This window comes from Chiloscyllium plagiosum, unplaced genomic scaffold (assembly GCF_037043375.1).
Source record: "Chiloscyllium plagiosum isolate Xiang-an unplaced genomic scaffold, Cpla_swu_hap1 HiC_scaffold_3, whole genome shotgun sequence".
Taxonomy (NCBI): Eukaryota; Metazoa; Chordata; class Chondrichthyes; order Orectolobiformes; family Hemiscylliidae; genus Chiloscyllium; species Chiloscyllium plagiosum.
In genome coordinates, this window is record NW_028270141.1 from 14,554,427 (window position 1) to 14,569,694 (window position 15,268).

At 43.0% G+C, this 15,268-nt stretch overlaps 1 protein-coding gene and 1 long non-coding RNA gene across 4 annotated transcripts; one reads left to right on the top strand and one right to left on the bottom strand.

The window, feature by feature from the left end:
• Positions 1-241: 241 nt before the first annotated feature.
• On the bottom strand, positions 242-7,907 carry mycn (MYCN proto-oncogene, bHLH transcription factor). 3 transcript variants are annotated; one of them, XM_087977594.1, is made up of 3 exons: positions 7,639-7,907; positions 5,330-6,137; positions 242-1,750 (listed from the first exon to the last, which is right to left on the bottom strand). In XM_087977594.1, the coding sequence occupies exons 2-3, from the start codon at positions 6,132-6,134 to the stop codon at positions 1,125-1,127; spliced, it is 1,431 nt and encodes a 476-aa protein (XP_087833720.1). In that variant the 5' UTR covers positions 6,135-6,137; positions 7,639-7,907; the 3' UTR covers positions 242-1,124. The 3 variants fall into 3 exon arrangements, with proteins under 3 accessions (XP_087833720.1, XP_087833719.1, XP_087833718.1); XM_087977593.1 differs by having other exon boundaries at positions 7,675-7,906; XM_087977592.1 differs by lacking the exon at positions 7,639-7,907 and adding an exon at positions 6,997-7,330.
• LOC148150521 (uncharacterized) lies at positions 4,750-13,644 on the top strand. Its single transcript, XR_015752429.1, has 3 exons — positions 4,750-4,817; positions 11,186-11,344; positions 13,485-13,644. It is a non-coding gene; the product is annotated as an uncharacterized LOC148150521 (long non-coding RNA).
• The last annotated feature ends 1,624 nt before the right edge of the window (positions 13,645-15,268 follow it).

A 15,268-nucleotide genomic window follows, 5' to 3' on the forward strand; every position in this document is an offset into this window, starting at 1 on the left:
CAGCAGGTCAGGCAGCATCCAGGGAACAGGAGATTCGACGTTTCGGGCACAGGCCCTTCTTCAGGAATAAGGGCCTGTGCCCGAAACGTCGAATCTCCTGTTCCCTGGATGCTGCCTGACCTGCTGTGCTGTTCCAGTAATAAAGTTTCAACTTTGATCTCCAGCATCTGCAGACCTCACTTTCTCCTCGAAGATGGTGCATTGAACTAATTTGCAGTAAGTGGATTCGCAAATGGCAAAGTCACGAATAGCAGGATTTATTGTAATTAAATCATACACAATTAAATACATTAACACAAGTCTTGTTTTGGACGATGATCAAACTCGTAGTTTGTCAAAAACACCAATTGTGTTTTGGAGTTCGTTCACCTTCGAACACCACTGCCAGACATTTATGAGTATTTCAGTCGCACTCCGCAAACTACAGACACCATCACAAGAGGTAATTAGTTTCATAGGATTTATTTTCATAAACTTGAGGTATTTCAAAAGTGCTATAAGTTGCAGCACTATATGTACATTGTGAAAAACACGTAACTCAGCCAATTACCCAGTTCTATGAACCCAACAGCAACACAAACAAGAGAGAGGTTAGGTAAAGGCATATATAGTAATTTCTGTACAAAAGAAATTTTAGTCAAAAAAGTGATAAAGTAATATCTACTCAAACCTTTCACAACTCATTTTCATACGAAAATATAGGTATCAAATTTAGTCATGTATCAGCATCACACTAAGGATACAGGCAGTGTAAGAATTAGTACAGTACATAACAAAGATTAACAAGAAGTCTTTATACGAAAAGTTCATGCTCCTCAAACATTTGAGTTATTATTCTGTATAAAATTCCAGTCCAAAAAACGGCAGCACAGACTGTGGCTCTTTTTTTCTTAACATGAAAAAGGCAGTTGTTAAAACTGGTATTTACATAGGTTTTCGAAGAGACAATCAATAAGCCTTCTCAAAATGGATCTCCATTGACAGACACAGGTACCTCTAAGGCTTCTGAAGTATTTTGTCCATGTTTAAATGCGGCTGGACTGATAACCAGAAAAAAACTCTGAAACATTCTTGACGTCTAAAATGTGCAAAAGTGGCATTCAACCAGTTGGGGTAGCCTTAGCCTAGCGAGTCCTCACTTCCTCCAGTCTCTTAACTAGTAGTTGTTGCTTGGCTTTCAGTTTCTCTTTTTCCGACAACATTTTCTGCTCCTCCGACTGCAGAGCCTGCACATATTCAGTGGCCTTTTTCAGAATGATGACTTTTGCCGCCTTGTCGTTTTTCACAAGTTCTGGTATTTGGTCCCGTAAGGTGAGGAAGCTGGAGCGGAGGTCATTGCGCCGCTGACGCTCCAAGATGTTGTGAGTGCGTCGCCGCTCGTTGTCTTCGGAGTCGGATCCACGGGGACTCACGCTTTTGGATCGAGGGGGCGCCACCTGCTTGGCGAGGCGCACAGTTTCACTCTTCACCTTCTTCAGAGGTGGCACCTCATCGCATTCTGTGTAGGGCGAGGGGGCAGCATAGTTGTGCTGCTGGTGTATAGGTGCACACCTTTTCATCAGAGAGGTGCTGTGGTTCTTCGATGACCCGCAGCTCGCAGTGTGAGAGCGCACAGTCACTGTCAGGGTCGTCACATGCTTGTTGGATGATGATCGTCGTTTCTCGACTGTTACCACATCAATTTCTTCTTCCTCCTCTTCCTCCTCTTCTTCATCTTCCTCCTCTTCCTCATCATCATCCTCATCTTCCTCTGTAAACACACAAAAGCAGACGAAAGGTCAGAAACAGAAGTCAAGCGAACCGTACATAAACAAACATACATTATCTGATCTAATGCATCCTTAAAGTTTGGAAACAGGCCTTTCGACCCACCAAGTCCACACCAACCCTCCAAAGAACGTACCACCTCTGGTCCCTTATCCCTGTAACTCCACATTTCCCATGGTTAACTCACTGAGCCTGCACATCCTTGGACTGTATGGGCAATTTAGCATGGTCAATCCATCTTACATGCACACCCATGCACACCTTTGGACTGTGGGAGGAAATCAGATCACCTAGAGGAAGCACACACAGACATGACGAAAACAAGTAAACTCCACACAGAGTCGCCTGAGACTGGAATCGAACCCGGATCTCTCGCGCTGAGAGGCAACAGTGCAAATCACTGAGCCACTGTGCTCTGGTTAAAATGGCCCAAAAACTAAAGCTCTTTTAGTCAAGCATGTAGAACCTATCTATGGGCAACTACTGGCACATCATGCACTCCTACTTCTACTGTTACCTGTTCTCAGGTGGCCAATCTACCTTTTCTCTGCACAAGAGAAGGCTTCCCTCACACAGGAAGTGGACCACACCACTTGGAAAAATACACCAGCTCACACAACTATAAAACCTGAGGCATTTATCTGTCCTTTCAAATTTCAAAGGACAGAAAAATATTTTTTGTGGGAGGCAGGCAGAAACAGGCAGTAATAGAAGGAAAATAATATTTATTCATTACATCTAACTCCACCAATTACTGCTTTCACTTTGAGAAGCTTCATGACATTTGAAGCTGTCTAAGCCACTACACAACTGATTTTTTAATATATACATACTGAATTTGAGCTCGGAATTGTTTTAATTGTGTGTTTTGTGCAGGAATTTCTGTCATTCCACTCAGACAGTCTGCTACTTAAAATAAAGTCCGTGACTGAACTGTCTGTAAAAACACAGCAATACAAAGGAGGAATATGGGGATTAACATAGATCAAAACGGTTGTATTAACACATTAATCATAATTGCTGATTCACATTCCACATCCCATCCACCAATAAAGAGATCTGCCACAAACAATTACTGCAGGAACCAAAGGCTAATTCATAGAACTGCTCTATATGTCAGAACAAAACACTTTCATCTCTCAGAGCCAAGTATTCAACAGACAGCTGTTGGGAAGAAGGACTGACTGAACACAAGCTGTCAGAAAACTGTAAACAAAAACATATGTCATGTTACCCTACAACATCAGCAATACTACCCACAATAATTTCAATAGTTTATTTGTTGTAAAATAAACCACACCACCATTACATTGTGCAGTTAAAATACGTTTAAAAGCAGATCCATTCATTTCCTCGATCAGTCCACAATACTGTGCTTTTCCAGCACCACACAGTCCATAGTATGGGCCAATTGTGCCATCTGCCAATCATTAATATAAGCCACAATTCTGAAACACAGTCTGAAATCATTCCTATTTTTCAGTATAACTAGATTGAGTTTTCGATGTTAGGGGTTTCCAAATTGCACATTCAGTCCTTGAAATTCAATCAACTCAGCTGTTCTTCCCACTAAATTGTGTGAGCCTTTGGGATTGGACATTTCAGTGCTATGGCCTTGATTGCTGGATGAATCCCAGATCAGAACAGAATCCTAAATCAGAACATCGAGTTTCACACAAGTCAGCTGTGAAGCTACCTGACACAACTGAATCAGACTTTAGGACCGCTGACACGGATTAAACCACCTGATGAAGGAGCAGCGTTCTGGAAGCTAGTGCTTCCAAATAAACCTGTTGGACTATAACCTGGTGTTGTGTGATTTTTACCTTTGTCCACCCAAGTCCAACACCGGCACCTCCAAATCATGACGGATTAATTCAATACCCTAAGGTGGCAAAGGAGAACATTCCCATTGTTCTCACAGAGATAAACTAAATTTTAGAGATAAGCTTCTAGGAAAGGCAATACCTGCAGAGGAGTTTTAAGGTGGGGCCTCCTATCCTCTCTGTCCTTTTCTTTAAATCTGCCGCTTTCAAACGTTAAATCCCTGGGCTAAGTAAAACGCTGAAGGGTTATGTTTGCTGATTGCATGTTTATGGAACTTCAGAGTTTCAAAGCCATACTGTGGAATTCCAAGAACTCCATTCTCCATGGCCTTCTGCAATTACTCTTGATTAATGGGGCTATTTCAGTACAAAGGTGCACAAGGTACTACAATGATCACATCTGGTCGCTTTTCCTGGCGACCAATCAATAGCCAATGGCAATCTCCAGGTAGGAAATTCACTCCAGATTAGATAAAAACTTAATCCTGTGACCTTGGCATTACGACGAAATCATGGGTTATAAAATTAACCCATCTGAAAACTTTGCTTTGTTCATTCCCAGAAAAACAGAGGGAACATTTCACGTTGGAACTGCAGCACTGAGGAGGGTGGGAGGGTGGAGAACAATCATGTCTTGGACAAATGTAGCACACTGCCACCTGTTGGAATACTGGCAGCTCAACCTCTCAGGACTGCATTTTATTTCAGGCTGGAAATTCAAACCTGACTCATGTGTCTCCTCCACAGCAATTGGACAAAACCTCCCCCCCCCCCCCCCCCTTCCCATTCAGGCAGGCTGATGAAATTAACACAAAAAGGTGGCAGCTGAAACCAGCTTAAAGGATCCATATTCATTAACATTTCTGCCATTTGATGGATTAAAGTCTTTGTCATGTGCAGTCCTTGCTGGGTGGGTTCCCTGTGCATTCCCCTCTCTCCCTCCCTGACATCCCTCGTCAACTGACAAACTTGGGGAATAGCAGCGTTAATAACGAGACTGGCACCTTGTTTGGTAACCGGGGAAAGGTGCAGTGGAGGGGTGGTGATACTGACACGTACATAATATGTTTGTGTGTACATTACTGTACAGTCCGCCAACACTTGGGTGTCTGCGTGGGATACCAAGTCAGGAATAGAAGTGGATGGATTTTAAACATTGCATTCGGGTGTTTGCATGGAAATACCGCAGTCTGCAACCCAGCTGTCGCTCTGCAATTCATTCTGGTAGGTGCCATTCAAAACCACCAAGTCCATCCCACGAGCTGCAACAGGGGATGGGGTAAAGATTGCGATTTGACAGATACAGGGTGGAATCTGGGGGAAGAAAGAGGGCAAATCTGGAAAAGAAACTTATTTAATTATCAAACATCAAGGGAAGGGAGGAAGGTAAGAGACAGGAAGGAGGGAGGTAGAAGGAGAAGAGAGGTAGGCAGTGAGAAGGGAAGGATGGAGGAGGGAGGAGGAGGAGGGAGGATGGAGAGAGGAAGGGGAAAGAGGGAAGGATGGAAGGAGGTGGAGGAGGAGGAGGTGGGAGGGTGAAGAGGAGGGAGAGATGGAGGGACAAAGGCAGATGGAGGGTGGGAGAGATGGAAGGAGTAAGGGATGGAGGGGGAGGGACGGATGGATGGAAGGAGGGTGGGAGGGAGGAAGAGGAGGGAGGGATGGAGAAGAGCAAGGATGGAACAGAGGGAGGAAAAGGTAGTGGAAAAGGGAGGAGCGGGGGTGTTGGCACTTACCGGAGTCGCTGGGGGTCTCATTGCCAGATCCGATGAGTGTGGGGGCAGCTGCTGTCCCCTGGGTCTGGGCAGGGGCCAGGACTGGGCCAGGGGAAGATGCTGGGGCCGGGGCTGGGTCCTCCCGGGGGGCAGGGAATGGGAAGACCACAGCCGGGTCCACGCACTGAGTGTCGGGGGCTGGGAGCTGGAGGGAGCCGGGGCTGGGGGCGGTAGGGGGGCACGGTGCCCCGGGGGCAGGTGCTGCTGCTGTTGCTGGAGAGGGGGATCCCGGGGGGAGACCCAGCCCCAGCCTGCTGTGAGCCTGAGCTGCGTACAGCTTCTCGGTGACCACCTTCTCCAGCTTCTCCCGGGCGGAGAAGCCGCTCCACATACAGTCCCGCAGCACGATGGCGTTTAGCTGGCTCCTGCCCCCGCTCTGGCTGCTGCTCCCTGCAGCCCCAGCTCCTCCTGACACTCCTCCCCCGCAGCAACACAAGCCAAGCCCGGGCTCCTCTCCATCCCCATCCCCGTCCTCCAGCAGCAGCAGCTCGGATACCCAATCTTCGGGGGCTCGGCACCTCCCTGCCCGACTCGGAGACAGCGGAGGGGTGGGTAGCAGCTCAAACTTCTTCCAGATGTCCTCGCTGGGGGGGTAGAAGTCCGCCTCAGGGCCATAGTCGTCCGGGTAGAAGTAAGGCTGGTAGGAGTCGTACTCCAGGTCATAGTCCTTGCAGGAACTTGCAATGCGTCCGGTGCAGGAGGAGGTGCAGGCAGCAGATAGTGAGCTGGAAGTGGACGGGCAGCCCGAAGACATGATGCCAGGCATCTCCTTACAAAATGTGGAGGAACGGACAGAGAGACAGAGAGAGAGAGAGAAAAAACAAAAATATCTAAAATTACTAAAGGAAGGAGAGGGGAAATAATTTTTTTTTCTCAAGTCAACAGATGAGCAAAGCATCCACAATACAATCACAATCCCCCCTCCCCACAACCACCCTCACTTATATTGTAAACCTCCTCCCCCCCCCCGACTCACTTGCATTGGTCATCAAAGCTCAGAGCAGTCACAATATTTTTCTTAATCATAAGTTGTCCCTCCACCACCACATTGACTTATACCGGACCCCCCCCATAACACTTATATTGCAACCCACCCACAACACACATATACCTCACCCCCCAACAACACTGCAACCCCCTATAACACTTATATTACAACCCCCCACAACCACACTGACTTACATTGCAACCCCCCCCAACAAGACACTGCAACCCCCTATAACACTTATAATACAACCCCCCACAACACACATATACATCACCCCCCCCAACAACACACTGCAACCCCCATAACACTTATATTACAACCCCCCACAACCACACTGACTTACATTGCAACCCCCCCCCACAACAATTATATTGCAACTCCCCCAACACACACTTATAATACAATCCACCCCTCAACCACAGTGACTTACATTGCATCCCCCCACTACCGCACACTTATATTGCAATTCCCCCTTGCATGGGTCAATAATACGCCAAACAACTACAATATAATTTTAATCACAATCTCTCTCCCACTAACCACACTCACTTATTTTGTAACTCACCCCCCGGACACTCTCTGCATTGGTCAGGACGTTTCTTAAAATAAAAGGTCCCCCACCAAAACCACAGTCACTTACACGGCAATGACTGCATTTGCACTGGTCAACAACCACAATATAATTTTTATCACAAGCTGTCTCCCCACCAGCACACAGTTGCATTGCAAATTCAGCCCTAGATTCAATGATCAACTGTTTCCCAATCCCTGTGGGAAGGGTTCTGGGAGAAAAATTAAAACACAACGGGAATGCTGAGCCTCCCCCACCGTTGCAAAACAGTTTTTTTTTGTGTGTGTTTGCAATACAAGGTGGGATTGATTCCATGCCCTGTACTGTTTGCACTGTGCGTTTCTGACTCTGAATCAACTCAGTGCAAGGGACTGACTCTCAACATCAACAGTAGGAGCAAGCCTGTGCTGGGACTTCACTGCACAGCCAGGCACACATGTGAGTGAGCTCGGGCACTGACTGCAATCTCTCTCTCTCACACACACACACACAACACTGGGAATGACTGCAGACAACCGCACTGACCAGGCAGTAAGGCTGCCTGCAGACAAAATCATTTCCAAAAAAAAAACAAAAGCCCACTCGCTCAGCGCAAGGGTAAAGCCTCCAGGGCGAGATGTTTTACAACATTAAATGCTCTGACCTACATTTTCCCGTGTTTCTAATGAATGCAAACACACTGATCCAGCATCCATTCAAACATGTACTCACTCACTAAAAATCCACCCAGCGTTGGAGAAAGCTCACCTTCCGCTGCCTTCCAAGGAGGAGGAGGAGGGGGGGGGGGGGAGAGAGAATAAAAAGCAAGATTTAAAACTCTCCGCAACGATGAGAAATGCTTGGGGAGGTTTCTAGACAGATCCCAGCTGTTCCGAGGCTTGCATTAGACACTGATCATTCCCTCGCAGCAGACAAGAGTAGTCTGTCAGTGCTAACTTGGACGCAGGGCTGGATATTATTATCTGCAAGAGGGAAAAAAAACTGCAAGGACCCTGGAAAAAAAACAACAGTGCCAACCCCCTTTCATTTACATGGGGAGGAGTCGCGATTTGGCGCGAAAATAATTGCTAACACGATTCCGCGAATATTATGTGCAATGTATTGCCATAAAGCTGTGTAGTTGGGTTTAATGCACCCTGCAATATTCACAAGTTTGCATTAATGCAGTTAGTGCAGATCAGCGAGGGGTGCATTCTCAATTCCCCCCCTCCCCCCCATCTTATGCAGTTTTAGTTTTCCTTCCCTCCCTTGCGGATGGGCGGAATCCTGGATTGTGGTTCAGGGCGCTGGCTGTCAATCAGTCTGATTTACAACAGGAACAGCTCCAAGGGAATACCGCACCAAGCTCTCAAAGGGAAGTTATTAATCATGCAGACAGCGAGCACCGCTAGCGGGGTGGAGGGGCCGGCTCATTACCGATGCAATGCAAGAAAAGGTTGGAATTGTTGCAAATAAGAAATTGCAATTTGTTAAGACGCACACACAAAAGGGAACAGTGTACAGTAGAGGGTGCAAGCCCTTTTGAGGTTCAAACTGAGCCACACTAGGGTAGAGGCGCGACATCTAGTGGAAACATGCACTGGATACATTGGGCATTAAAGAACAGCATGTTCCATCCACCAGTTATGTTCAAAATGCTTCGGAACAAAACTACCTCGGGAAAGGTGGCGAAATAGCTACATGTTGTATTGCCACCCCGGATACTTCAGAGTTCTGGTTTTAACCAGTCAGATGCCACCCCCAAAAACATTTCACCAAATCTCTCGATTGCAAGAAACCAGACCTGAGGCAGTAAAGAAATAAAATTGCTTATCTGTTTTATTAACATCGATTCAGAAATGAGCAATTCTTATTTAGTGACAGTTGCAACGAGAAACATTGCAATTGAAATAGTCACAGAGTTATACAGCATTGGAAACAGACCCTTCGGTCCAACTAGTCAATGCCGACCATGTTCCCACACTACTGAAAACAAAAAAAAATGCTGGCGATTACAGCGGGTCAGGCAACACCCACTGAGAGAGAGAGAGAGCTAACGTTTCAAGTGCAAATGACACTGATCAAGATTCCAGCATCTGTGCTTTAACCTATGTTCCCAAACTAGTCCCACCTGCCTGCACCTGGCTCATATCCTTCCAGCCCTTTCCTATTAATGAACCCATCCAAATGTAATTTCGTTGTTGTAACTGTACCTGCATCCAACACTTTCTCTGGCAGTTCATTCCACACAGGAACCACTCCCTTAAAAAAAAACTGTCCCCAAGTCCTTTTTGAATCTTTCTCCTCTCACCTTAAAAATATGTCCCCTAGTTTTGAACTCCCCCACCCCAGGGAAAAGACGATTGTCATTCACCTTATCTGTATCCCTCATAATTTTATAAACCTCAAAAGTGTCATCTGACAACCTCCTTTACTCCAGTGAAAAAAGTCCCAGCCTTTCCAGTCTATTTTTTATATCTTAAACCCTCCATTCCCAGCAACATCCTGGTAAATCTTTTCTGAACCCTCTCCAGTTTGATAATGTCCTTCCTATAACAGGGAGACCAGATCTGGACACAGTATTCTAGAAGAGGCCTCACCAACGTCCTGTACAATCTCAACATGATATGCCAACTCCTGTACTCAAAGGTCTGAGCAATAAAGGCAAGCATGCTAAATGCCTTCTTAACTACCCTGTGTACCTGTGACATAGGTAACTTTCAAAGAATTATATAGCTGAACTCCTAGATCTCTCTTCTACAACACTACCTAGGGCATAACTTGTATAAGTCCTGCTCTTGTTTGTATTATAAAATGCAATCTCTCACATTTATTCAAATTACACTCCACTGCCACTCCTCAGCCCATTGACCCAATTGATCAAGATCTCTTTGTAATCTGAGATAACCTTCTTCACTGTCCACTATAGCACCAGTTTTGGTGTCATCCGCAAACTGGCTAACCATGCCTCCTAAATTCTCATCCATAATATTTACATAAATGATAAACAAAGGTGGACCCAGTACCAATCCCTTTGTAACACCACTGGTCACAGGCCTCCAGTCCAAACAGCAGGTGGATATAATGGCATGGGGAGAGGGTTGCTGACATTAACTGGAGGTGATTTTCTTTTAAAATAAATATTCACCTTTGAATAATGACATTCATCATTTCGGATCTTTACAGTCTATAAAAGAACTGTTCTGAAGTTCAGTCACTGCTGTAATGTGGGAAATGCAAAAGATCTCTCGTGCATTTATTTGTACTTGGATGGTGCATTCGAAATATCATAAGTACTGCTCATTTTTGGAGGCATTTTTTCAGGTGTTCAAACAATCAGGTTAAGTTGCTACAGCTTTTGCATTGAAGCTACTAACGGCCAAAGCAAAATGCAGTTCAGGAGTTGCATTGCCAATTGGACTTCATTCTGCATCAGAGCCAAATTGTGTGATACCTCAGTTAAATATCAACCAGTCATTAATGAGGTGTACAGCACACAGTAGGAGCCAGAGTAGATAGTAGCTCTGGATCATTGGTCAACACTTGGCAAATGCCTTCCTCATTATGTACTGACGTTGCTCTGTACTATAAAGGTGATCTGTAATGTAATGTAATGTAGCGTCTAACCTGACAGCACAGCAAGTAACTACGCTCTGCTTTGCTTTAGATTCAGTTCATGTTTTAACATTGATTTACATTCCAAACAGTTTGATGTAATTGTGAAGCTGAAACCATGTTGCATGAACGCCATGCTTGTGGTGTGAACACACATCCCTGATTTTAATCGCTCTATCACTGGTAGCCCAGATCTGTGGAATTTCCTCCGAAAGTCTGTCTGCCTTGCTTATCCTTCAAAGCAAATATTCTCTAACCAACCTGTTCAGAGATGCTATTGTACACCTCTGGAGCAGATGGGACTTGGCTCTTGGCTTAGGAACAAAAACAGAGACTGCTGGAAAAGCTCAGTAGATCTGGCAGCATCTGTGGAGAGAAATCAGAGTTAACGTTTCAGATCGAGTGACCCTTCCTCTTGGCTCTGTGATAAGAACACTATCATAGAAGTATAAGAGTCCTTCAAAACACTCGTAAAACCTACTGCCGTGACCACGTTTTTGGTCACCTGTCCTCATAGCACCTTTGGTGTCAAATTTTGTTTGACAAGTCCAGGAAATCATATTAGGGCATTTCACTGCAGTAAAGGCAGTATATAAGTACAAGTTGTTGCCTCCTTCATCCATTGTTGTGATTTGATTTGCTTGTCTTCTGTTTTGCTGCAAAGTTTTACTACTTTGTATCACAGGTAATTTACAAGGGCATGTCATAGAGATATACAGCACGGAAATATACTCTGTGGTCCAACTCGTCCATGCCAACCAGATATCCCAACCGTACATGAACATGGAGGCACACAGCATCACATCAGTACAAATTTCTAAAAGTAAGAATGGCTTTTGAATTGTCAAAACTAGTAGATTGGAATGACAGTATAATGATCGATGCAGTAGTGTGAATTCAAACACATTTGTCTCAAGCGTGTTGCACATGTTATATAACTGCTGCCTTACTGAAAAAAAATCCACACGTCACCATGCAAAAAAAAACTTGCAACATTTTTTAATTTGTTCCTGAATTTGTGAAACAGTGGGGCAGGTTGAGGTGAAACACAATATTCTGCACCAGTTAAAATGATGCAAATTTCTCATTACTTTTCATTCTCCCCAAAACATCTGCTATTTTTCACAAAAATAGGGTGCTTTCATGTGAATGTTCTCTATTTGGTTCCTGTGTGTTTATTCTTACAAGAATTTCAACTTAGAAGAGCAGGGGAAATTGCACTATTTAGTTGTTTGAACAAGATGCAGTGGTCCAAATGTGCTGTAAGTTTCTGGCTGCATTTTAAATTAGTATACCATCTTACAATTTTATTGAACAAGCGACTCAATAAATACGTAAAATGATATCATCAAAAATATGGACATTATTTGAAAAGAAGGCTGCAGTTCGATTCCTCCTGATCTTCATTCAGAACGTAGCAAAAGTTTGACTTTGGTCATTTTTTTGAGAGACTTCTTTTGGGCAAGACAAATGAAATTGCTATTTTCCTGATATGAAATATTTCTGTTAATTACTGTAATTAAGAGTGTGGCACTGGTAAAGCACAGCCATTCAGGCAGCATCTGAGAAGCAGGAGAATCGACATTTCAGGCATAAACCCTTCATCATTCCTGATAAAGGGCTTATGCTCAAAACGTTGATTCTTCTGCTCCTCGGATGCTGCTTGACCTGCTGTGCTTTTTCAGCACCACATGCTCGACTCTGATCTCCAGCATCTGCAGTCCTCACTTTCTACCTGTTAATCACTGTATGTGTATTGAGAATTGCATGTGCTGGAATGCCAATCTGACTTATCCACTGAAAATAAGAAACCTGTGGATACATATCCATGTTTCAACGGAGCTATAATGATAATCCAATTCTGATATGGAACCTAGCATTCGCATTATTCTAATTAATCTCTATCAGTCCAGGTCCAAATCAGCTTTGAAGCAACATGCTAAAAAAGTTTCTGCTAATTCAGTAACTGTATTTACTTTTATTTAAATAAATTAAATGGCGTTTTTAATGACAACCCCTGGATGACCAGGAGCACTCTACTGTCAATTAAGTACTTTTGAAGGGTATGTTCTGATGTTACGTTGGAAACATAGCAGCCAATTTTCAGAAGGCAAACTTCCTCAAATTAGCAATATGATAATGACCAGAAGATCTGTTTTAATGTTGATGAGTGATGATTTTTGGCCAAGACGCTGGGGCTAATTCTCCGATACATGTCATAGGATCTTTTAATGTCAAATGTGTTTTAATTCATTTTTATTTCAAATGTTGTATTTATAATGTATTAAGTTAAAAATCACACAACATTAACTTATAGTCCAATAGATTTATTTGGAAGCATTAGCTTTCGGAGCACCACTCTTTCATCTGGTGATGAAGGAGCGGCGCTCCAAAAGCTAGTGCTTCCAAATAAACCTGTTGGGCTATAACCTGGTGTTGTGTGATTTTTAACTTTGTCCACCCCTGTCCAACACTGGCATCTCCAAGTTATAATGTATTGGCAGCTTTTCCTGTAATCCACAATGTCTTACTTAAGTAGTCAAACAAGCTGCTCCATATCTCTGCCAGACCGGATTTATAGCTGGATATAAGGAGGCAAGTGGAGGAAAACACGTGCTGGCCCTTACTTTGATTTTGTCCCTTATTTCTCTCGAGAAGCCACATGTCTTCATTCAGCGACTCCTCCTGACGGCCCAAAATAGTACGTGTGAGCCATTGTCCTACTGTTCCATGACTCACCAGTAGGCTGTTGTTTTTGTTTTTGTCTACATATGTATTGTCTGAACTTTTTTCTCTGTATGCCAGGATCTATATTTACTGATATTCAGGGCAGGATGTTTTGGTAATGTTTCGCAATACTAGTCATTAATCAGTTTTGTTGCTCTGTGCACTAAATATTGCTAAATGCCAAAGTTTCTCTTTAGCTACTTTATTCTATTCTCCTGCTGTTTTCTTTTCAACAGTTCAGGCCACAGTTTGTTCACACCCATTATTAAGACTACTGCCTCATCAGATTCTAGAGGACACTATTCAACTGGATAGAACTGCCAATATCCATACCCTTATCTTTGTTCTGATGGTGAAGCTTTTCCTAACCACCTGAGGTGTTTTATTTGAATAACTTGTGCAATGTAAACATTTTAAATGTGCTGAATGTGGTATATCTACAAACAATCAGATAAGGATAATTTTCATTCTAGTATCTGGTTTGAAGAAAGGTATATCTGATCTTTTGCTTCTCAAGTGAGAGATGATTAACCAATAGATTATGAGAGGGGTATGTTTGTTTAGGTAAGAGGTTACTTCTTGCTGGGCATTTTCTCTTAAAACAATATTATCGCCATCTCTGTCATTTCACATTAAATCTTAAAGTTATCCAATCACCAACTTGAGCCTAGCAACAGAAACATCAGGAAAATGCAGAAAATTATGAAGAAAAGCTGTACTTAATGTTCCACTAGATGGGAATGTCAAACATAGCTATCAACTACATTTTTCACAGCAGGTGAGGTCACAGTGTATTATATTTCACAAACTATTCAGACCAACATTAATAATATTTTTCAGTGTTCTCATACTATTGTCTTTGGTAGCTGGAAGGGACATCTCCGGTGTAAGTGATACCTAACCACATGAACATAACCATACATCAATCTCTCACTTCCCAATCACATCCGCAGAATTATCTACCTGCAGAAGGCAGTTAAGGTCACAATACAAAGAAAATAGCAGTGGCAAAGCATTTAGTGACTAATACACTGAATAATCAACCAAATACCAATAGTATTGAAACTCTATAATTAACCACTAAAAGCAACAGTTAAGCATTTTATAAATGACTGAGTAGGACAATTTATGATGAGGAGGTGCCGGTGTTGGGGTGTTGTGTGATTTTTTAACTTAGAACAATTTAGAGACAGTAGCATATTTGCCCATTTAAAAATTAACCTAATTTTGTTGTTAACTTTTTTAAAAAAAATCAAGGTAAGAATTCTGGTAAAGCCAGGTTCATGATGAGATGTCAATACATCTTACCCAAAACCACATTGAAATGTGTGCCTAGTTGTTGATTCGCTATTTGCTCTATCTGAAACGTGCCTTGATATTTGAAATATTGGTATAGCAGCAAAGCTTCTTAACTTGGCTCCTGTTTATTCCCCCAATGGAACCTTGCTGAATGCTAACTCCCATTTGATATCACAACATATGTCTTTTTTTTTGAAAAATTACTTCCCTATTGTGTTGATAATTTCATTTGGCATCTGTTATGTGTAAGTGAAGATAAAACATGGATTATCAGTAAATTTAAATACCAAATGAATGACAAGTTTTGCATTTCGGATGAAGAGTCACTGGACTCAAAATATTATCTCTGTTTTTTTCCCACAGAGGCTGCCAGACTTGCTGAGTTTTTCCAGCAATTTCTATTTTTGTTTTGTGATGAACAACTTGAGTGTAATAAAACATACTTTGGAGATCTATACCAGGAAATCAGAGTTGTATCCATTTTACTATTACATTTGGATGATACATCTAGATCTTTTTTAAATAAACCAACATTTTCTGAATTGGGTCAAATCTGATTGTTTTGGGCTAGACCGAATGTTAAAGAACTAAAATGTTGATTGCTCCTCACTGCCAACTGCTCCTCCAGTGAATATTTCTGATTCCTCTTCACCGAGAGAGAGAGAGTTGGATGCTTTCATGGTATAAAGAAAGGTTACACCTGAAATGTTGATTTCTCCAC

What these genes read in the sequence shown, in the direction of transcription:
- mycn (XM_087977592.1), bottom strand. Translation starts at nt 7,242, where the DNA reads ATGGAATCAATCCCACCTTGTATTGCAAACACACACAAAAAAAAACTG. An exon ending in GCAAATGCAGTCATTGCCGT is followed by an intron (nt 6,138 to 6,996) that starts GTAAGTGACTGT and finishes ACATTTTGTAAG; the next exon opens with GAGATGCCTGGCATCATGTC. An exon ending in TGAGACCCCCAGCGACTCCG is followed by an intron (nt 1,751 to 5,329) that starts GTAAGTGCCAAC and finishes GTGTGTTTACAG; the next exon opens with AGGAAGATGAGGATGATGAT.